The sequence below is a fragment of the Mesoplodon bidens genome (assembly GCF_964165515.1).
Source record: "Mesoplodon bidens genome assembly, chromosome: 12".
In the NCBI taxonomy this organism is placed as follows: domain Eukaryota; kingdom Metazoa; phylum Chordata; class Mammalia; order Artiodactyla; family Ziphiidae; genus Mesoplodon; species Mesoplodon bidens.
The window spans coordinates 78,933,392-78,957,121 of NC_138168.1; the positions used below are offsets into that span (position 1 = coordinate 78,933,392).

Genomic DNA, 23,730 nt, shown 5'->3' on the forward strand with positions numbered 1-23,730 from the left:
TGGATTCCAAAGCAAACAGCAAACTATAATTTAAAAAAAAAGAAAATAGGAATACTGATGACAAACCCTCATGATAGTATGGAATTATTTATTTATTTTACATTTTATTGAAGTGTAGTTGATTTGTAATGTGTTTAATTTCTGCTGTACAGCAAAGTGACTCAGTTATACATATATCTGTTCTTTTCATATTCTTTTCCATTATGGTTTATCACAGGATATCGAATATTTAGTTCCCTGTGCTATACAGCAGGACCTTTTTGTTTATCTATCCTATATGTAATAGTTTGCATCTGCTAATCCCAACCTCCCAGTCCTTCCCATGGAATTATGTAAATATGATAATAGCACTGCGGTGATGCTTCTTTTTAAAAGTCCTCCTATTAGAGATATATACTTTTTTTTTCTAAACATCTTTATTGGAGTATAATTGCTTTACAATGGTGTGTTAGTTTCTGCTCTATAACAAAGTGAATCAGCTATACATATACATACATCCCCATATCCCCTCCCTCTTGCGTCTCCCTCCCACCCTCCCTATCCCACCCCTCTAGGTGGTCACAAAGCACCGAGCTGATCTCCCTGTGCTATGCGGCTGCTTCCCACTCGCTATCTGTTTTACATTTGGTAGTGTATATATGTCCATGCCACTCTCTCACTTCGTCCCAGCTTACTGTTTCCCCTCTCCGTGTCCTCAAGTCCATTCTCTACGTCTGCGTCTTTATTCCTGTCCTGCCCCTAGGTTCTTCATGACCTTTTTTTTTTTTTTGTATAAGTGAAATGATATTATGTCTAGAATTTGTTGATGAGGGAACCTGGTATACGATCATAGCAAAAGGCAAGAAGCCCCCATTAGTTAGCCAAATATTTAAGCATTTGAGGCATTGCTGCCACGCTGGATGCATACAGGTGAGTAGACTTGGATCCTGCTCTCAAAAAATTTTCAGCTTCATAGGAGAGATGGGGATTCAGTACTTCAGCAGACATTATGTGCCAGATGAACACAGTAGGGCCCCCTGCTGCAGGAATTCACAGCGTAGAGTGGGAGACAGACAGACATGCAGAAAATGTCATTATCATTCGGCAAATGCTGCGAGATGGGCTGGTATTGGGTGTTGTGAGGTCCCAAGTAGGAGCAGTGGGCTCGGCCCAAGGACTCAGGAAGTCCCCTTAGAGGAAATAAAGCCTCAATTCAATGTCAAGTTGTGCCTAGTAGCTATCCGATGAAAAAGGTGGGAAAGACAGTGGGCAGAGAGAACTGCACACACAGGGCTTGAAAGTGTGCAGCGGCTTTCTTGTGCGCTGCACATGCCTCCAACATGTTCTGATCACATGATATTTAAATTTTCTACCTATATTTCTCTCTCCCACTGCAAATCCCCCAGAGGACCATGAGCATCTGGGGGCAGAAACCCTATTGTCTTCCTCTTCCTATTTGCCTTCAGATTCAGCTAACACAGCGGATGCTCAATAAGTGTTTAATGAACTCAGATGAGTTCAAGTGCACGTGGATTCTAGGTATAACCCAAGGTAGATAAAAAGGCATGGATGATTGCCACAGGGGCTCAGGAGCCAGTGTGGTTACAGGAACAAATTTAAAGGTATGAATGATATATCTTTTCTTTGTAATTGATTGTTGTTGTCTCTGCGTTTTTTGCCCATAAAATTTCTTTTGTTTCCTTGCAGAGTGAAGAGTTCCACATTTACACCCAGTATTGCACTAACTATCCGAGGTACGCCTTGTGAATGTCCAGGAATATCTTCATATTGTTTTAAGTCAGTCCGAGCAGTGTATGTGGTCGGTAGGCGTTATGTGCCTGGCACTATGCTGAGTACTGTGGGAAAACTGCAAACATGCTGAGAACGGACCACAGGGGTACCCAGTTACTGATCCATTCAGGCTTAGGGACTCCCTAACAGAGCCAACGCAGGGAAAAATTGTGAAAGACCTTAAAGGAGACCAAAAAGATTGTTAGGTTTCCCTCAGTGGAAAACTAAGTAAACCAATTGTGTTTGGCTAGAAGTCTTATCTATTAACCCTTTTGTATATGTGCCATGTTTTAAAGAATAGGTATGGGATGCACTGCTAGTGAGTTTGTATAATCTAGCTGGGGATAAAATATGTTATATTTTTGCCATATAAATTTTAGGAACTACGTAAAGTTTTATGGAGTTCAGAGAAAGGAAGGAACATGATAAGCTTATGTGAGAAAAGAGGACTCATCATCTCCCCTGGATCATTGCTTCAGTTTTGCTCACACTGGGGGTGTCAGCAAGAGGACTGTTTAGGGAGCAGCCTCTGGCCAATATAGCGACCATTTCAGTAAGGGAGTCAGGCCTAAGACCACAGCTCCCCCTGTAGGAAAGTCTTTTTTCTGCAAAAGACATTTATTGAGCACTTATTGATTTCTAAGTACTGTGCTCAATCCTGTAAATACAAAATGTGGTTGAATTTAGTTTTCCCAGGCATCTAGAGATATTGAGGGATTGAAGAAAAGCAGAAAACAGAGAACACACTGACAGCCCAGTGCCTGGCCCCTGATGGGTCCTCAGCAAGCGCTAGCTCGTCATCATCCCTGCCCCATCCCCACTGCATGGATGAAATCATTGAGCCTCCAACAGGTTTATTGATTTTACAAGGGTCACATAGCTGATAAGTGACCAAATCTGGCTGGGATTTGAACCAAAGTTGGTCCAGCCTCAAACCTCATGCTACTACATCCTTGTAAAGTTTCTGAAGCTTTGTGGTTCCCCTCACCCCATACCTTTCTACTGTCTGTTTGCCCACGTGACTAGCAGGACTTGAGTTGTTATGTTAGGGATGAACCGGGAAGAGAGCTCGGGGGATTTTATCTGCTCTGTAGCCAGTCTTGGTAGAGACATGTCCCTAAGGATAAAGTGGGTGATGGGGTCCACCTAGAAGAGAAGCCAGTAGACTGAGCCCCTTGTGTCACCGTGTTCGGGAACAGCAAGCGGGTCATTCCTGCTTCGGGGTGGCCCTGGAAAGCCAGTGTGGATTAAAAGACATGAAGCCAGAGGCTCAGGCTTACTGAAGGCAAAATACTTTCCACTGGAGGATTTTCATCTCCTCCTCTAAATATTGGTCAGGATATCATGCTATGGTGATTTATTTGGTTGGGGGTCAAGCATGCTTTTCTCAGGTTTCCCTAAAACCAAAACAGAACAACACCCCACATGCAGATTAGTACATTTATTCATATCCTTATCTGTAGACCTACCCACAGTTTACACAGTTTCACTTAAGCAATGTTGTTTCCACCTCTCTCCTGAAGATATCAGGAAATTGTAGGTTGCCCCAACTAAAGCTATGGTCCTTGTGCTAAAAGCCAGCGTTGCACCACACCCTAATGCAGAGAAATCAAAGAATCAGCCCTCAACTTCTCCACAAAACTTCCTCCTGTGAGAAAGGAAAAAACATTCCAACTCTGAAGAATCAACAAAATTCTGGACCCAATTATCAGGATCTAAGATGCTAGAGGGGCTTGTTTGGAGGATTATGTCTGTGTAAATTTCATTATAAACTTGTCATTTGATGAAATATCTTCTGAATTTGCAATTTTGGAAGTTTATGTTAAGAATTTTCTGTAATAAGAACAGAGGGCACAAAATGAGGCAGCTTTTATAAACTAGACTGCTTTAGGGTCAGGGGATAGGCACAGTCATTTGCGCAGGACATCTTTGAGAGGCTGTCCTTCATAGGGCACAAGTCCAAGCTTGGTGTACACTGGCAGGAAATAGGAACGAATATCCCTTGACTTCTAGCAGTTTATATTGTTTTGAGAGTCGGAACTGAACCAAATGCAATAGTGGAACAGCCGTTAGGAAAGATCAAATCAATGAATACAAGTCAATGTAGTACCAACTCAGTCATATGTAATAGAAGCTAAAGATGCATGAGATAAAGGAGGAGTAAGTCCCAGCAAGGAGAAATCCGGACAGTTTCCAGGAGGAAGTGTTTTTTATCTTGGGTCTGACTTTGAAGAAGGAAAGAAACGTGTTAGCAGGGAACTGCTCCCCAGCCCCCCTCAGTGAAGCGGGCACATCCAGTTCTTGCCCAATTGTGTGGTTTTCATATTCATAGAAAAATTTCTTCCTGTCCCCTTGCCTCCCATCAGTTTGCTCTGTGAGGCCCGAGATTTCCCGCCCCCGTCTTCACAAGCCATGAGCGCCAGGTGTTTCAGCCCATCTGACAACGCGTCTTTCCCCTTTGGATTCAGGCTGGTGATATTAAATGTCGCCTGCACACCTTGACAGATGTCTTTCTTCATACCAGTCATGCCCCAGTGACTTTGCTGGGAAGAGGCACAAGCCCTCCCTCTTGTCCCCAGGGAGAAGCACAGACTCGCTCAGGTCATTGTCCTCGGATGTCTCCCAGTGGCCTGAATCCGGAGTTCAGTGCACTCAGGATTTCTTGCAGGTGTCTTACCCTTGGACAAGAACTCAAAACTTCAGATGGTTAGAAGGCCAGTGGGCAGCTGATTCTGACTCTAAAGAACCTTAGAAAAGTCCCTAGGTTACATGATGAAGAATAGTTTGGAAATCTTAAGGGAAAAATAAAACCGTTTGAACAGAGATATTTCTCCAAGCAATCAGGCGCAGAAGGGATTCTGATCGCTTAATTAGGAGACCTCCATCCATGTCACTTCCTTCCAAGGAGTTTTATTTTGTTGTTTGGCTCTGTTTTTCTAAATTAATTCTGAAAACATATTACTGAGTTGGGGAGGAAGGGGCTGAAATTACTTCCACCTGCTTCCTTCTAAGTTATGAGACCATAAGATTTTAATTTACGTGTGTATGTGCAACTATACAAGCCCACCAGCTTGCTTTATGTATAAGATATGAGCATGGTTTCAACCATCCCTCTAGGATGTTTGGGGGCCATACTTATTGCCCCTAGGGGAGCTGAGGTGGAGGAAGAATTCCGACCTACTTTTCTAATATGCTCTGTAAGGCACGCTCCTTAAGGACCAAGGTTATCCAACTGTTTCAAAAACTGAATTTAGAATGAGGAGAGACACTTGGCGGTGGAAAGAAGGATCTGTTCAGAGATTCTCAAAGGAAAGTTCCTCGGGGGATGAGGTCTCCAAAGACCTGCACATAATGTCACGCACTTTGTGCATTTATTTAAAGGCAACCGGCAGAGAGGATGGCAAACGTCCGGCACGGGGCTGGATCTACTGAGAAGAAGGCACTCCTTTTGTTTAGTATAAAGGCGCCCACTCCTTGCAATCTAACTTGAAAACTGAACACAGATGTGTATTTGAGCACTGCACAAAGATGCCAAGATGGGGCATAATTAGGGGCTAACGTCCAATTTAAATCCCCTTTGCAAAGCCCTGTGTCTTGGCAGGGGCAGCATCTCCCTGGAGGAAGGAGCTTACTGCTTAGATGCCATGTGTCCATGTTTTACTACCTTCTTATAGTGTCTTTTTCTAATTCACCCACCCAGAGGGACACCTTTTCTTAACCTGCCCAGAAGCATTCTAGCTTCTCTAGCTCTTACCTGTTATAAGGTATCAACACACTTCCAGCATTTAAAACTTGAATACTCTTGTTAAGCGTTACAATTTAGATTTTAAACTATTTCTTCTTCTTGCAGATCCGTGGCTGTGCTGACAGAGTGCATGAGGAACAAGATGCTGGCCAAATTCTTCAGGGAACGTCAGGAAACTTTGAAACACTCACTGCCTCTGGGGTCCTATCTCTTGAAACCAGTTCAGCGGATTCTCAAGTATCATCTCCTTTTGCATGTAAGTTTCTGCCTGCACTTGAAGGACTTTCTAGGGGATGGGGATTTTGTGTGTATATGTTAAGTTTAAGAGAAAAAAAAATCAGAAAAAGCTGTGGACATATGGAAACATTTTCCACACTCATACTTTACAACTGACTAATCTGCTTTGAGGAATTAGAGATATTTATATTCTAGGCTTGCAACCTCATTGACAACAGCCAAGTAAAAAGATTCATTTTGGCTCTGATGGTGATAGGGCTTAGGAGTGACAGTTTCAGGCAGGGAGCTATCATTCATGAACAACAGATCTTTTTGTTAGGTTTTATTTTATTTCCGTGAGCCCGGATTCAGTAGGCAGTTGGGAGGGTAGAGCTGTTTGTCATAGATTGGCTTGTGTAGGGGCAACGAGAAGGAGCTGAAAGGGAAGAAGACAGATGAGCAGCATGATGAATGATCTTCGAGCTGGGCTTCCCATCACTTCGGGGTCTGTTTTCTTTATATCATTTCCCATGATTTGTACAAAATTCAAGGAGACCTTAGAAACAAAAGTAGACGTGGCTCTCATACATTCTCATTTCTTATCTTCTAAGGAAGCTGATAAAAATGGGAAATAGTGTTCTTGAAAGTAATTTCATTCTATAAGTAGGATTGATTGCCTTTGCAACTTGAGAAAGACAGGATAGCAGAGAGGTTGGGAGCAGGGCTCTGGGGCAAGACGGCCCGGGTTCAAATCCTGTAAATTTCCCACGTACATGGTGCCTCTCAGGCAGTCAATAAAAATGAGCTATTATTTTTATTTTATTATTTTTAATACTGCATTAAAAATCTTTTTTAGAAAAGATTTAAATCCAGAGCTCCTAGGTATATCAACATGCCTGCAATTTACATGTATCACTTTTTAAATGATTCCAGGTTTCTAACTTGGATAGGCATTCCAAGGTTGCTCAGTTCATACACATTTAAAATTTTAAGAACGCTTTATGGTCCAACTTTACCAGAAATGTCTCAGCCTTGTCTTTTTGCCTGCCTGGCTCATCTTGGGAGAATCTTGCATCCTGTGAAGCCACATCAGGGATATTACTTTAACTGTTCGATTGGTTTTAATGACCTCTAAATTTAGTGGGATTAATTTACTAAATCAGTGTCAAAATAATTCTTTAAAAAATAATAGCTTTCCCAGGATAGATCTTTGCTGGACTCTGCTAATATGGCATTTAAAACTAGTGTGTCCCAGTAATCTCTCTTTATGGCTTTCTAGACAGTAAGTCAATCAAAAGAAAAGTCTCGGACCTCCGTTACATAAGCATGTCAGATATAACAAGTCAAGATTCTTACAAAAAGTTAACTGCTAGGAAGAACAGCCCTTACCCTCTAAATTAAAAGCTGGTGTCTTAGTTCACACTGCTATAACAAAATACCATAGACTGGGTGGCTTAGACAACAAACATTTATTTCTCACAGTTCTGGAGGCTGAAGTCCAAGATCAAGGGGCCAGCATGGTTGAGTTCTGGGTTGCACACTGCCTTCTTCTCCTCATTTCCTTGCATGGTGGAAAGAGGCAAGACTGCTCTCTGGGCTCTCTTTTATGAGGGCACTAACACCATTCACGAGGGCTCCACCCTCATGGCCTAACCAGCTCCAAAGGCCCTACCTCCTAATACCAGCACATTAGAGGTTAGGATTTCAACATATGAATTTGTGGAGGGCACAAACATTCAGCTCATAACAGCTGATAGTGAAGATAAAAGGGAAGAACAGTGGTTAGATTAATTTAAAACTAATTGCCTGGAGTATTTTTGTTTTTATAGTTGGTTTAGAGTATTCCTTCTATATCATGCACATCACTTCAAAGTTGTGTAGCCACCTGTGAAAATCCCCACAGAAATACACTCTGTACTTCTGAATCTGTCTGTTGATGAACAGGATTGCCTCTCAGACTAAAAGGAGAAATGATTATTTTTTAAAGTTTTCTCTTGATCTTGAACTTACCTGGGAGTTGTTAGTTTAGTGATACAGTTTCATAGGACCTTTCTAACAGCTGAGTCTGAGTGCAGAAAGAAAATGTAAATTCCAGTTTCTAGCTGGATGGAAAATTTGAGGATTCAGTAAAAGTAAACAAAGTGTGACTAAAAAACAAGGGAACTAATCTTCATAATTTATACCATTAGATTCAACCTCCACCCTTGAGCTTAACATCTCTGCATGATAAGTGTCATAGGAACAGTCTAATTGACTATAATATCTTCTTACTCTTTTAGATACTTACATTGGATTTTAGATACTTAAAATTATTGTTGCTCTTTGAAGACGACACAGCTTCAATTAAATAAGTGTTTATTTACCACCCAGCTCTCTGGTGGGCACTGTTGAGAAGATAAAGGACTAAAGGAACTATGCAGTAGTCCCTATCCTTAGACTCATAGGAGTCTAGGGACATGTGCCTTATGTACCTAAAAGAATTAGATTATAATCGTGTCCCCTTCTCATCTCCCTGGGATTGTGGAACTCCAGGGCTCAGATAAGTGCTGGTGTTACATCCTTCTGACCATCAGAGAGTAAATACTTGAACCATGAGATATCTCTCAGCACTCTGAAGGATTATCTTTAGTGAATTTCATGAACTACTGAAAGGCTTTAAAGGCTTTAAAGCCTTGACTACATGAAAATGTCTTGCTGTATAGGTATTTTTTAAATATAATATTCATTGTTTTTTGTTCTGCTTTGTTTTGAGGCCATTACATATTAAGCCCTGTGTGTTAGTTTTGCTTCCTCTGGGAGAAAAAAAAATTATGTTTCCTATGTAGTAAGAGTGAGAACCATATTACTGAGAACTGTACTATACTGGCCACCAGGAAGTTCAGAAATCTCCAACTATAATATCAACTCTCTTATCTATTATAATCACTCTAATATCTCTGTGAGACTTAATGGCCCATATACTTGTTTTGCTTCATCCTCCTTGTCAGATTCCTCCTTATGCAATTCTCATCGACTTCTATTTTTCCTAGCTTTATTCTTATTCGTATCTTACCATTTTGTTGTAGGTATTTCTGGTAGTTATCTCAGAATCTTAAGGAAAGATGATAGTGTGTAAATAAGCAAAAATAAAATGAGAAACTAATCACAGAAGTGCCTTTTGTTTCATTGAGTATATAAGAAAAAGATTTTGAAAATAACTAGGGTTGGGTGTTTTGGTTTTTTTTTTAAAGGAAATAGAAAATCACCTTGACAAGGACACAGAAGGCTACGATGTGGTGCTTGATGCTATAGACACGATGCAGCGAGTAGCCTGGCACATCAATGACATGAAGCGGAAGCATGAACATGCTGTCCGGTTACAGGTGAGGCCTCAGGGCGGCAGTGCCTGGTGGGGCTGCCGCCCTATGACTTATTATCATTTCCCAAATCAGATATTAAGGCTGTTCAGTGTTGCACGTCATTCATGGCCTTCATCATAGATCTCCTTGAGAAAAGATCAGGACATCGATAATATCAATCATTGTTTACTGGCTATTAAAGAGAAAGGTACATTGTAACGTTCAAACTAATAGTTTGCTCATAGCCCCTTCCGTGACCCAAATTAAAAATTTGAGTCTCCCAAGGCTTTATTTTATATTAATTACCAATAAGCAATTCTTGCTGAAAGCAACTCTCTCCAAACTGCTTTTTGTTTTTATAAATTTATTTATTTTGGGCTGTGTTGGGTCTTTGTTGCTGTGCACGGGCTTTCTCTAGTTGCGGCGACCAGGGGCTACCCTTCGTTGCAGTGCACAGGCTTCTCATTGTGGTGGCTTCTCTTGTTGCGGAGCATGGGCTCTAGGCACGCGGGCTTCAGTAGTTGTGGCTCACGGGTTCTAGAGCGCAGGCTCAGTAGTTGAGGCATACAGGCTTAGTTGCTCCGCAGCACATGGGATCCTCCTGGACCAGGGCTCGAACCCGTGTCCCCTCCATCGGCAGGCGGATTCTTAACGACTGCGCCACCAGGGAAGCCCTCCAAACTGTTTAAAGGGGTTTTAAGCCTCTGTTCCTCTCTCACTAGTTCATGCAAAATCATGAGGTGGCGAACAGGTGGTGATGGGACAGGGGACTCACAGGAAGGAGAGCTAAGTCTGGAACCAGGTCCTTGGCAGTTTCACTGGGGAGGAGACTCACCACTGCATTTTAGATTCCTCACTTTTAAAATAAGACACGCTTACTAAGGTCCCTTCCATTGTCAACATTTTGAGCCCTAAATTCCTGGGAACTTTGGATAGATGCTAAGTCGGCAGTCATGTCCTTGGCATCTCAAAAGATGCATTATTTAAAAACAGAAGGTCACGTGGGCCCAGAGGCTAGTCCTAAGCTCCTTGTTGCCCCTGGAGTAAAAGCAAAGCCCAGGGTGACTCCGTGCTATGCACAGCACCTACATCTGACTCAGGAGGGAACAGAGCTGTGCTCTTCAGGCCATACCTCCGAACAAAACTCAAGGTTTCGGGACTTCCGTGGTGGCACAGTGGTTAGGAACCCACCTGCCAATGCAGGGGAACACGGGTTCGAGCCCTGGTCTGGGAAGATCCCACATGCCGTGGAGCAACTAAGCCCGCGTGCCACAACTACTGAAGCCCACACGCCTAGAGCCCATGTTCCGCAACAAGAGAAGCCACCACAATGAGAAGCCCGCGCACTGCAACGAAAAGTAACCCCCACTCGCCGCAACTAGAGAAAGCCTGTGCACAGCAGTGAAGACCCAATGCAGCCAAAAAAAAAAAACAAAAAAACCTCTAGGTTTCATCTATAGGCAGCCAGAGTGTGGTATGATGCAGTTGACTATCAAAAATCAAAGGAAGATGACATTCTTTTTAATTTTTTTATTCATTTATTTTTGGCCACGTTGGGTCTTTGTTGCTGCGCACGGGCTTTCTCTAGTTGCAGCGAGCAGGGACTACTCTTCATTGCGGTGCGCGGGCTTCTCATTGTGGTGGCTTCTCTTGCTGCAGAGCACAGGCTCTAGGCACGTGAGCTTCAGTAGTTGTGGCACATGGGCTCAGTAGTTGTGGCTCGCGGGCTCTGGAGTGCAGGCTCAGTAGTTGTGGCGTGCGGGCTTAGTTGCTCTGCAGCATGTGGGATCTTCCCGGACCAGGGCTCGAACTTGTGTCCCCTGCACTGGCAAGCAGATTCTTAACCACTGCACCACCAGGGAAGTCCAAAGGAAGAGGACATTCTAATCTTCCAGGCCATATCTGCTTTGTGTAGCAGTAAGAAAGGTTTTATGCTTCATCATTCAAGTGTTTTGTGGCATAACGTCAGACATAATGTGTGTTAGATATTTAGAAATGGCTAAATGACTAGTTTTTCATAGCTTAAGAGTCTGTCAAGCAGTCTGAAGACACCACTAAATCAGGCTCTGGCTCAGACTTACCTCCATTTCTCTCCATTTCTACCTTCAACCAATGAAGTTTTAAGGGGTTTTATGGGCTGCTTAATTAAGTGCTGTTTGTGAATGTTTTCATTTTTCCAAAATAACAACATCAGCTTCCTTTAAAAACGTTGATAGGGATGTACAATAAATCCTAAAGAAACTTCAAAGTCATGCTATCGATATTTATGAAGTTCCATTAAAAACACAGTGGTGAAGAAATGTTCATTTCCTTTCCCCAGATGAATGGGATTAATATCAGGAAATTTCTGAGAAGATGTATCTTGTGTGATTTTCCTCAGGCTTTCATTTTGCGTTACTTATATGTGGTGTGAGTTCAATTTCTGGAAAGAGGTTTTTCAGGTCAGTAGCTCTGAAGGTGTTCGTCCAGAGAATGGGGGTGAGCACATCATGAGAAGGATAGCTGAGAAGGCCACACACCAGCAGCCTCTTTACCTGGCTTTTGAAAGACAATTCCACTGCCTCAGTAGAGGGATTGTGGAGGGATGGAAAGAAGTCATTGGCAACCCGTCAATTAACAACTTGATTCATTTCTGTTAACCCTTAAGTGACACCAGCCGTAAATGCAGATTTATGTCATGGAAAGCAGACACATCAGACACCACGCAGGGCCCTTAGACCTGTCGCAGGTATTTAGACACCATTCTTGAGGCTCAACAAATGGGCCGGGCTTCCATGGTGGTGCAGTGGTTGAGAGTCCGCCTGCCGATGCAGGGGACACGGGTTTGTGCCCTGGTCTGGGAAGATCCCACATGCCGCGGAGCGGCTGGGCCCGTGAGCCATGGCCACTGAGCCTGCATGTCTGGAGCCAGTGCTCCGCAACGGGAGAGGCCACAACAGTGAGAGGCCCGCGTACCGCAAAAAAATAAAAAAAAATTTTTTTAAATGGGCCCCTCTGTCTTCGCCGTCTTGCCTTCCCACCTCCTGTTTAATCACAGGGAACGTTCACTGTTTCAGGAGATACAGAGTTTGCTCACCAACTGGAAGGGGCCAGACCTGACCAGCTACGGGGAGCTAGTTCTCGAGGGGACCTTCCGCCTCCAGCGGGCCAAGAATGAGCGGACGCTCTTCCTCTTTGACAAGCTGCTTCTCATCACCAAGAAGAGAGATGACACGTTTACGTACAAAGCTCACATCCTGGTAGGTCCGAATAGAGGTGCCGGGCGAGGACTGGGGTGCTGGTTCCATCCTCTTGCGAGCCTGCCTCCCCCTCTCTGCCCGCCCCTCCAGTGCGGCAACCTCATGCTGGTGGAAGTGATTCCAAAGGAACCCCTCAGCTTCAGCGTCTTCCACTACCAGAACCCCAAGCTGCAGCACACCGTGCAGGTACCAGCACCCCCTCGCCTCCCTGCCCTTGTGCATCATGCCTGAAGGCCTTTGCAGGGCTTTCTGGCCACCCCACGTGTGTCCCTTCCAGTCGGAGGGTCTTAGGAGTGTCTGTGTCTTGTGACTGGTGGGGTGGCATGACTGTCCACATCTCCTCCTGGTAGGCGAAGTCGCAGCAAGACAAACGCCTGTGGGTTCTGCACCTGAAGAGGCTGATCCTGGAGAATCATGCGGCGAAGATTCCAGCTAAGGTAAGACCGTGAGGGCAGCAAACAGTAAAACTGAAAGGAATTCAAGTCCCAGAAAGACAGCCTGACGGCAGCAAATGTGCATCTTCAAAATTAAGACAGTTGAGAGACAGGCTACGGAAGGATCAACCGAACCAGCCATTGGTACTGAAAAGATTCATATGTAGGGAGACGCGGTGGAAAGTTTTTGGTTTGTTGTTGTTGTTCCTTTTGAGGCTTGAAAGAAGAAACATAAGGCAAAGACTGTAAGGGAATTTCTAGAGAACTAGTAGAAAATAAAGGCAGTTATGAGAATTATTCAAAGGTTGTGCTAAGCACCTAGGGTGAATAAAGCTGGCTGAGGCTCTGTGGGAAGCAAGACCCAGACTCAGCCATGAAGGAATTTGCAGACCAGGGAGCTGGTCATATAAATTATATGATGAATTAATAGAGGTGTAAGCCAAGTATTGTGGAAGAATAACATGTTCGATTTTACAGTCAAGTGAGGAGAGGAAGGAAAATGCCTGTTTCATCAGTCCTGAAGGATGAGGAATTTTTTTATTAAGTGGGGGAAAAGAAAAAGGGAAACCAAGCTGAGAGAACAGCATAAACAAAAAACAAGAAGGTGTGAACAGGGGCCCTGTGTTCACAGCACACAGAGTGTGCCCGGACGGAAAGGTCGAGTCCTCAGGAGATGCAGTTGGATGTAAGACTAGAAAAGTGGAAAGCAGTCAGCCGGCCTTTGAAGGGCTTTGAACACAAACACTGAGGAGCCTGGGTTTTCGTGGTGGGAAACTACTGAAGGCTTTGGAGTGGGGGGGGCAGGTGGCATGGGCCGCCCTGTGCTCTGAGAGTGTAACTTTGGGACAGTGTGACGGTTCAGCTGGTGGAGTGTGAGTGGCGGCAGGAGAAGAATGAGCAGGCTTCCACAGTGGCCTAGAAGAGAGACGAGGGGCACTGCCAGGGAGCATAAGACGGGGGGAGAGACAGAGCCCATCGTGGAAGCAGAGGGAACGGGGTTTTGCCCACCAACTGCGTGAGGAGAGGGAGAAACAAAAGTCAAGGATGAGTCAGGAGCTGGGCCAAGACGATGGTGTTGTGAGTTCCAAGACGGGTTGCCCAGGGGAGGGACCGATTGGGTGGGCCTGAGATGGAGCAGCAGGAACACGTGGGCAGGGGCGGCTCAGCTGCAGAGAGAGACGCAGGTCTCTCCACACAGCCAGTCACCGAAGCCCCGACATTTGATAGGAGGACCCACACAAACATGTAAAGGAAAGACGGACCCCTGGGAATCCCAACATCTAAGTGACCAGCAAGGGTTGGGGGATTTGCAGAAGAACCAAAGGAAGAGCAGCCAAATGAGGCAGTAAGAAAAGCGAAGGAGAGAAGTGTGGTGACGAAGGAAGGAAAGTCACTGAGAAGGAGTGGAGTAACCATCTCAAAGCCTGCAGAGAGGAAGACAGATTCAAACAGAAAAGTGGATATCAGATTTGGCAACTAAGAGATAAGGGAGAGAGGGCAGTGGGTTGACAAGAAAGGGAGAAATAAGGAACAGACTGGGTATAGCCTGCTTTTTCAAACAAAGTTCAGAAGAGACAAACGGTGGTAGTTTGAGGGGTGGTAAGATCAAAGTAAGACGCTTTGCCCTCGTGAAGAATATGGTGGACATGTAGGCTAAGGGGACAGGGAAAGGGAACAGGAGACAGTAAAGATAAGAGGTGGGACACCCCTTGGAATGTGACTCCAGGGAGATGGCAGAATAGGATCATCCTTAACCCCCAAGTTTCGGGGATGGGGGCATGTACTGTAAATATAGTCTAATAAAAACGTTAGGGCTTCCCTGGTGGCACAGTGGTTGAGAGTCCGCCTGCTGATGCAGGGGACACGGGTTCGTGCCCCGGTCCGGGAAGATCCCACATGCTGCGGAGTGGCTGGGCCCGTGAGCCATGGCCGCTGAGCCTGCGTGTCCAGAGCCTGTGCTCTGCAACGGGAGAGGCCACAACAGTGAGAGGCCACAACAGTGACAGGCCTGCGTACCGCAAAAAAACAAACAAACAAACAAACAAACAAACCCACATTAGGTTGTGAACTTGATGCTGGAAGCTCAAAACTTCTTATTTACTGAAAAAGTATGCAAGAACGGCTAATGCACACCTCCATATGTTTGCAATGTGGCTTTTGAAAACATTTAAAGGATAGAAGTAATCCCATTGGTCTTAGGAACCAAAAAATTGGTGCAGCTCCATACAAAAGTAATAAATCTATTTGCCTCTTCTACACTAATTACACTATTTATATTCACTTTACCAGTAGGTATAGGGGTTAGTCTTGGAAAGGGTCAGAAACATCTTCCCTGAGCTGGGAGAGAAAAAAAATGAGAAAGGATCAACTTTGAAGTGGACTTGAGGGAACTTAAAGGGTTTGCCTTCACTGAAGTTGGTGGTAACAGCTTCTACTGGGTGAGTGAAGCAAAGATGGGGCTGGATGTCTGAGGGAAAGTGGAGGGGTTCAGAACCCGTGCTAAAGAACACAGGCTAGGGTCTTCCCTGGTGGTGCAGTGGCTAAGAATCCGCCTGCCATTGCAGGGGACACAGGTTCGATCCCTGGTCCAGGAAGATCCCACATGCCGCAGAGCAACTAAGCCCGTGCACCACAACTGCTGAGCCTGCGCTCTAGAGCCTGTGAGCCACAACTACTGAGCGCATGAGCCACAACAACTGAAGCCCACGTGCCTAGAGCCCATACTCCACATAAAGAGAAGCCACTGCAATGAGAAGCCCACACACCGCAACGAAGAGTAGCCCCCGCTCGCCGCATCTAGAGAAAGCCTGTGCGCAGCAACCAAGACCCAATGCAGCCAAAAATAAATAACTTAAAAAAACCCCACAAAAACTAAAAAGAAAGAAAGAAAGAACACAAGCTAGCGAGTCAGTAGGGATGACTACAGTAATCTGTGAAAGGATCCTAGGCCCACTGAAGCCGGCCACCATGAATGTGTGTGTTGATCCAGCAACTCAACACTGGTGTCGAGGAGCCCTGAGGCGCATGTGGGTTCCCCAAGGCTGAGGACTGGCAGAGTGGTGAGGGTGAAGGTTAAGTGGGCAAGGGAAGACAGTGCCACCCAGCATCCGACCTGCAGTGACGGAGCATGATTTCCAGGCTGAGTGGAGAGTGAAACCAACCGGGAAAATAGGCACAGGTTGAAGGATAAGTCAGAGAACTGGTTCAGCAAGAGTTAAGGTGGAGAGATGGAAAATACAGAGATGTGTAATTGAAGAGGGGACTTGTGGAGTCCTGCGGAAAGGGAAGGCGCTTCTGGGCGATGATGAGGCTCTGGGGGCGGCTATGATTGTGTGTTGCTGTTCTGGAGTGGAGGGAAGGGTGATCAGAAGTAAAGTGATGAGGAACTAAGGTGAGGGTGGAGAATGGACATCCACGCGTGTGTGGGGAGATGGTCCGTGCCCAGGTGAGGAGGACTGAAGTGGAGCCGTAAATGGGATGATGCTCGTGAGAGTAGAACTGGGTGGAAAATAAGGAGATCTGAGATTTCTGAGAAAGGAAAGTCTGTTTGCTCTTTGAATAGTTCTTGAAAAGTATCTGAAACTTGTTCTCAGGGGCTATCAGCAGTGATTCGGTGCCCAGGAAATGAATGCGCATAGGTGTGTGCTTTGACTTAAGCATGAGTCGCATCTCATCAGGGTGTTCCGAGGTGTCAGGTAGCTCATGCAGAGAGGCAACTGCATTTGCTTCATGGTTAGTCACTTGTTTGCTGACCTTGTGACTGGCAATGCCCTTCTGAGCAATGGCAGTGTGTCTTTGATTTGCCCCACCTGTAGTTTACCTGTCCCTGGGAAAATCAAAACTGCCAAAGGGCTTCTGAAAAGCAGTTATTGGCCATTACAAAATGAAACGAGCTTACAGACCTTCCTCTTTCTCCCACACTAGGGGTGTGTATTCCAAGCAGTTTTCCCTATATGTTTTATAACGGTTAACAGAGTCACAGTAGAATTGTGCTTTTTTTGTCCAAGTTCCTGACCCTTTTAGATGTAAATAGATGTAAATATTCTATTTCTTTTAGCTACAGCTTCTTGAGCACACATACACTGTGCTGAGTACTTTATATTCTTATTTCACCCTTAGCAAAACACCTTACGAGAAAGGTCTTATTCTCCCCATTCTAGAGAAATAAAAACAGAGACTCAGAGACGGAAAGTAAACTGCCCAAGTTTATGCAACTAGTATACGACTGAGCCCAGATTCAAACCCAGTTCTTCCTGGATCCCAAGTTGATCTTAACCACATAATTCCTAGAGAAAATGAAAACACACTTATTTAATATACTTTATCCACTCTGAGCTTACGATAATTTTCTATTTTATTTAAGCAGGATTATTACTAAGTTGAAGTTTTCTCTCTTCTCAAGACTGTTTCTTAAGTTATTTTCTTGAAGCTTTCAAACTATATTTACTCCTATCAAATAAAAGAATTACATAATGGGAACAAACATCAAAAAAAGTACCGCCGTTCTACTGTTAACACAGCTGTAGAGGTTAGGTTCCTCGTGACCTCCTTCCATTCCTTTAATTCAGTGATAGTCTCTGGCTGACCCCTAGTGGAAAAATATGGGAATAGACTTTTTTTGAAATTAAATGTCGAGACAAGAAAAAAAAAATACTGAGTTCTCGAAGTCAAGTTTCTAGATACCAAGAAACTTTCTGGAAATTAGCCATATGGCCCATCTATACACATGGTATATAAACTAAATTTCGTCCAGATTAGTTGGGAATAAGGTTCAGGTAGAGACTGTTGCATTTCATATATTCACATGGTTCTGCCAATGCACTTCACGGAAACTGAGCTAACGTTTGTGTCTGAAATTAACTTCAACTAGTAACCTCAAACTCTGAATGTATGATAGAAATATCAGTGTCATAAAAATCTAAGCATTTATTTTCTCAAAACTAAGGTGACTGCATTGTTTTGTGGGTTTATTTTTTTTTTGGTTGCCCCTGAGCCCAGACGTTTTTACTGTGATATCATCACATACTGTGACAAAGTATTAGTAAAATTATTTTTAAAGTTTTTTTTAGCATAATGTTTGTAGGTTCCATTACACTACCCTGAAAAATGAAAATGACATGAAAGTGGTGAGAAAACCTACCTACTTTTTTTCTTCTTTGAATCCTCAGGCAAGATGATTCATGTTAAGGCCATTAACTTATCTTTTCACTGTTCCCTAAACATTGATAACATATGGCAATAATTACACAAAAAGAAGCCTCAAAGCAATAAAGTTCGGAAGCTGGGTGGGGGGGTTGAGTCGGGGAGAAGTATGCAGAGAAAGCAAGAGTCAGGGTCATCAGGGCCAGTCCCCTGCGGGAGTAAATGGTAACTAACTTGGGTTGAGTGCCTGTCATTTGGTCCTGGTAGCGACTTTGAAAGGTCCCTCCTATCTTACCATCTTACGGTCAAGAAGCACATGCAGGAATGTGAGAGCACCTGCCTAGTTAAGTGCTAAAGCCAGGATCACAAACCATGTCCTCCAGGGTCCTCCCACACTGCAGCTCTTTCTCCCCCTCTGGGAGATTCTAGGGCACACACAAGTGATGGTAGGTACAGGGGTGCTGGGAGTGTCAGCTGATGATAATCGCATAATATTTTGAAGGACAGAGGAAGTGTCCAGCAACTATTTTGCATTCAGCTCAGAAGATTTATAATGCCCCAATGATATGGGGAGGGCTGCTGGTATAGATCCTAGGCCCTATCCCTTGAGCCTTTGGTTCCATAGATCAGGGCTGGATTCAGTAGACTAGGGTTGGGTAGCAGGAATCTAGATTTTGATACGCTGCTCAGCCAGGTTTTTGAACCTTCAGTGAAAGTTTCTCTCTCTCCCTCTTATCTTCCCTTCCTCCTCCTCCTCCCTGCCTGTGTCTCCTTCCCCTTCCCTCTCCCTCCTGCCCTCCCTCCTTCCCTTCCTTCTTTCTTTCCAGGTGAGGGCTGTAAGCTTAGCTCTGGGGCACCAGTGGTGCAGCATCTACCACCCACACGAGGACGCTCATGTGTTGGAATCCCTTGAACTATGTGTTAATGCCTAAAAGAAATGAGTTTTGTTTTTTTTTAAGCTTTTCCAAAACCACTCCTTCAGGTGGGATAAGACCTGTATTAGGATTGGTAGTTTAAAGAAGAAACAAAAAAAGGTCATTGCAATTATAGCTACACCTCTTTCTTTCAGGCCAAGCAAGCAATACTTGAAATGGATGCCATTCGTAAGTTTTGTTTTCTACACAATTTGAAATCTCATTGTCTCCTTGTATCTCTCAAGTTTCCACAAGTTTATGGCAAATGTCAATTGTGAGAAAGTAGCAGCTCTCTATTCACTGTTTTAACAAACAGAGCCAGCAGATAGTATACCCTCTTCCTAAGCCAGTGGCTTCTTTCTACCATGATTTCTCGGTTCATCTGTGAGCTCCCCGATGGCTTGCCACTGGTCTCTGCATCAACTCACAATGTAAGATATGCTTCCAGGGTCACCCTTGCCCCACCTCTGCCACCACCAAAAATGAAGGTCCCACAGTGCATTTCCCACCTCACTCCATTAGCGGAAAATCTATGTTGATTATCTGCCATAATCACGCTAACTAGATAGGTATTGGTTCTCCAGATGCAGGTCACATTTTAAAATTACAACTGCCCCACATACGTTATTGTGTCTCTGGACTTCTCATAGCAGTCAGAGAATAAATATAAGTGAGGTCTTATAAAATAAGACCTGTTCGAAGCACTTATCACATCCTTGTGATCTCCCAGATTATATAGAATTTAAAAAGAAGCAATAGCTTTCAAGACTTACAGCCAGGTCTGACAGAAACTTTTACTAAAAACTTTCTAAATAACTTACTTTTGAGGAATCTTTCCCCAAGAGCAAACACTGATTCACTTACCCCCACCCTACCCCAGCCCACCCCCCAGCCTGCTGGTTTTTAATTCTCCAGGGGGGGAAAAATAAAGAAACATGACTGAAGTAGAAAAATGAACACCGCCACTGTCACTGAGGATTCCCCACTGCATGTCCATGAGATCCCGAGAAATGATGCGAGGGAATCCCCACCAGAGAGCTGGGCTGGGGCTCCTTGCCCTGTGTTCTCTGAATCCACTTATTTTATTCAGTGGAAATCTCTCTAAGGTTCTTTTTACTGAGGTATAGTTGATTTACAGTATTATATAAGTTATACGTGTACAACAATTTTTAAAGATTATACTCTAGTTTTAGTTATTATGAAATATTAGCTATATTCCCTCCGCTGTACAATATACCCCTTATTTCTTCTATAAATGTATATAATATATATGGGCACTCTGAAGAGAAGGCAAGGTCATGGATGGGCATGTGAGAATTAGGAGAAGAGATGGAGGAAGATGGGGATCCAGAGAGGTCAGCTGTTCAGTGTAAGTAGCTACATTCAACACTGTTTATTTATTCCCAGGCTCTGAGCTAGCTCTTGGACACCATTAAGATTCTGTGAGCACACAGAATGATGTGAAGCCTCTAATTGGTGCCATGTGCCTCTCTGCCAGGCCAGGCCTGGGCCAGAGCAGCTCAGCCTAGGAAAATAACCCTACTTGCCCTACCCTGACTTTGGTCTCAGCTGGCTGTGAACAGAGTAGGCCAGTCCATTGGACCAAATGGCCTCTGACATTGGAGAAGTGTATGTGGTCTTTAACCATCCTCAGAACTTTCTTGCACTTCAGATGCCCTTGAAGAGCCTTACCCCAATTTGAAGAACGCCAGTCTACGGCTATGTCCTAAAATTGTTTACCCTCAGGCTTTAGGGTGCAGATGGTCTTTGAAGATGCTGCAGTACTTCAGGATTAGACCAGATTTTCTTCATCCAAAACCTGTGTACCCCTTAGATGAAATAAAATGAAAACCCCTTCTCTGGGAAGAGAACCTAAACCATTCATCACATGTTCAAAGGAGCCATGTCTAGAAAAATATGGAGAGTCGCTGCCAGGGTGGACAGCTTCCACGGGGGCAGGAAGGCTCGCCTCCCTCCACCGCCACGCCGGGCACAAACGCCTCACAAAATTGCTACCTAGAGGGAATTCTCCATTTGGCCTTGACAGGGCCTCTGTTGTGGCCCATCGCCGCAGTCTGTCAGGGGCCTTGGTAGCAAGTTCAGCTGCAGGGATTTTTATGTTCATGGAATTGACTGACCACTGTGGGTCTTAGAGCTGCAGGTGAGTCTGAGTGGGAGTAGGAAGTTATCACACCCTATACATTTGAACTAACTTTCTAGTAAGGGTAGAGCCAATGGTTATAGCTGTTTCTGCCAGAGGGTGAAAAAAAGAGAGTACAGAGAAAGAGTGCCTGTGTGTGCCTGGTAGGTGCTGGGCAGGGTCGGAGGAGGGGTTGTGGGCTAGCTTGCTACTAACACACTCCAGCAGTCAGTAAACAGAAAGTCTTAGATGCATATTCAACACCAGTTACAGAAGGAGGGATTCTACCATGCCTGAGGAAAAAGAATAAATCCATAGGCATCCAAAACAAGTCCTACCCATTTTCTGAGACGTTATGGAACACTTCATTCTTAGAGATGCATGTGGTTCTTACTTTACAGATTACCCAGGCTTCTGTTACAGTCCTGAGGGAGAGACAAAAGCCTTTTGTGGCTCTAAAGATGGTTCTGCTCCATATCGGCTAAGAAGAAAATCTGGTAAATAAGATGCGGTAATCAAGATAATTATGGGGCGTTAGTCGTGAAAGTCCCTTTCAATCTGACAAAAAGGTATATTCTTTCTGGTTTTTGAGCACACTGCCAGTTTGAATACCTTTGAGAATGCCTCCAGGTGGGGCTCTCAAGCTTTGGTTCTAAAGCTCTTTCTACTTAACTCTTTATTTTCCAGTGAATATAAAAAAACATGTCAATCAACTAAGTTCACTTTGTATAGCATGTTATTACCATTGGCCTGCAGGTACTTAAATTCTATTTACTATCGCCAGTGAAAAATTGTATCCTGTAAATGACACATCCCAAAGAGTATTCAAACCTAAAATTTTAACACACATTTGCTAAACCAGACTTCATGTAGTATTCCCTTAGCCCTCAAATTTTTTTTTCTATTTAAATCAGCATTTATTGAGTATCTACCTAATTTCCTGCACTGTACTAAGAACTGGGAAATGTACGAATAATACACAGGATTCCTGCTTGCAAGGAGTTTGTAGTCTAGTGGGAGAGTCAAAAAAAGGTTGAATAAATACCAGTTCATACCATGGAGCTGTAGTAGAGGTTGAATGGAAGAAAGAGCAGGGAGACAAAGGAGAGAGGTGAACCCTCTAGAAAGGAGAGACAAGGCCGTACAGACCAGAGAACCAGTACCCCAGATGGATTCTGGGGGTTGAGGAGCCTGATGGGGTGGGAATAGCACATGCAAAGGCCCTGAGACTTGAGCCAGCGTACCTTAGATCAGACAGCTATTGCCAGTTGTTTGGCCTGGCCACAAGGTGGGCCGGAGGTGGAGGTGGGCAAGGTCAATCGGAAAGAGATGTGGCTGGAAGTACAGATTGGGCCCTGATCATGGAAAGCCGAGTAGGCGACGCAGAGGGTTTGAACTTTATCCTGAAAGCTATGGAAGGATTTTAAGCAATGAAATGTTTGCCTTTTAAAATGAGAGTTCTGGCTCGATGTGGAAAATGAAGTAGGCAGGGAGAATTGGTAGGAGGCTGTTCCTCTAGCTTGGGCGAGAGATGGTAAAGGTTGGAATAAGACAGTGGTGACTGGGGTGGAGTGTTCCTGGGATCCCACAAGACCATGATGGATGAAAACAGGAGAAACTTAAAATGATGTCCTGGTCACTAACTAGGGAGGGTAATGTGAGTGACAACTAAGGTAAGAATCCAAATGGAAGAGCAGATGGGGGAGACTGGTGAGCTGCGATTGGGACATGTTGAGTTTGCTGGGTCTATGGGCATGCTGGGGACATGTCAGACGGACAGTTGGCATCTGAGACCTGGAGCTTGGGGTAGGGCTGTGGCAGAAGAATATAAAATTGAACATTATCCCCTTATAGGTGGGAGTTAAAGCTCAGAACATTGCTCTACTAGTTGGTAGGGTTGGTTTTCTGTTAGGTGACTCCAGATTGCACAGCTTAGTATTTATCCTACAGTTTTGATGGAGTGAATGTCTTGCTGCTAAGTATCTCTAAGCAATCAGGATTTAGGTGAATTTGATAGAAAATTTCTAGAGCTCAATTCATTTGCCCATAAGCTAATAATTCACTTATAAAGAAAAAAACTTGATTTGATTTTGCAAATGATGCTGGCCTTATTTTTTCGCTCAGAACCTTCCTCAAGATTGCATAAAGTTTTGAAGACCAGCGGTAAGTCCTAAAATAACTTTCTTTTTTCATTCTTGTTGATATCCACTAAGTCAAACCATACACAAAAAAATAAACACCAGGTGAATTACAGATTGGCAGATTTGATTAAGCCCATTATAAAATGTAAAGCTGAATGACATAAAATGTTTGCAGCATAGATAATGGGCATAAAAAGATGAATATCTGTGAATGTTGATGTTAAGAAATCCCATATATCAAAGGGAAAGGACAGGGGCTTCCCTGGTGGTGCAGTGGTTAAGAATCTGCCTGCCAACGCAGGGGACATGGGTTCCAGCCCTGGTCCGGGAAGATCCCACATACCACGGAGCAACTAAGCCTGTGTGCCACAACTACTGAGCCTGTGCTCTAGAGCCCGCGAGCCACAGCTACTGAAGCCCGTATGCCTAGAGCCTGTGCTCTGCAACAAGTGAAGCCATCGCAATGAGAAGCCCTCGCACCGCAACGAAGAGTTGCCCCTGCTCTCTGCAACTAGAGAAAGCCCGTGCACAGCAACAAAGACCCAACGCAGCCAAAAAATAAATAAATTAATAAATTAATTAAATCTATTTAAAAAAAGGACAAAGGACTCTTTTTTAATAAATTTATTTATTTTATTATATTTTATTTTA

The 23,730-nt window shown here is 44.2% G+C and overlaps 1 protein-coding gene across 3 annotated transcripts in view; it reads left to right on the forward strand.

Moving 5' to 3' along the window:
* Positions 1-23,730, forward strand: part of PLEKHG1 (pleckstrin homology and RhoGEF domain containing G1) — a 232,287-nt gene that overhangs the window by 192,462 nt on the left and 16,095 nt on the right. For all 3 annotated transcript variants that reach the window (XM_081251048.1, XM_081251047.1, XM_081251049.1), the window contains 9 exons: positions 1,687-1,733; positions 5,621-5,771; positions 8,962-9,093; positions 12,126-12,308; positions 12,399-12,494; positions 12,659-12,745; positions 18,954-18,987; positions 21,340-21,435; positions 23,063-23,101. In XM_081251048.1, coding sequence (XP_081107174.1) covers positions 1,687-1,733; positions 5,621-5,771; positions 8,962-9,093; positions 12,126-12,308; positions 12,399-12,494; positions 12,659-12,745; positions 18,954-18,987; positions 21,340-21,435; positions 23,063-23,101 — 865 coding nt within the window. The remainder of the gene's footprint in view (positions 1-1,686; positions 1,734-5,620; positions 5,772-8,961; positions 9,094-12,125; positions 12,309-12,398; positions 12,495-12,658; positions 12,746-18,953; positions 18,988-21,339; positions 21,436-23,062; positions 23,102-23,730) is intronic.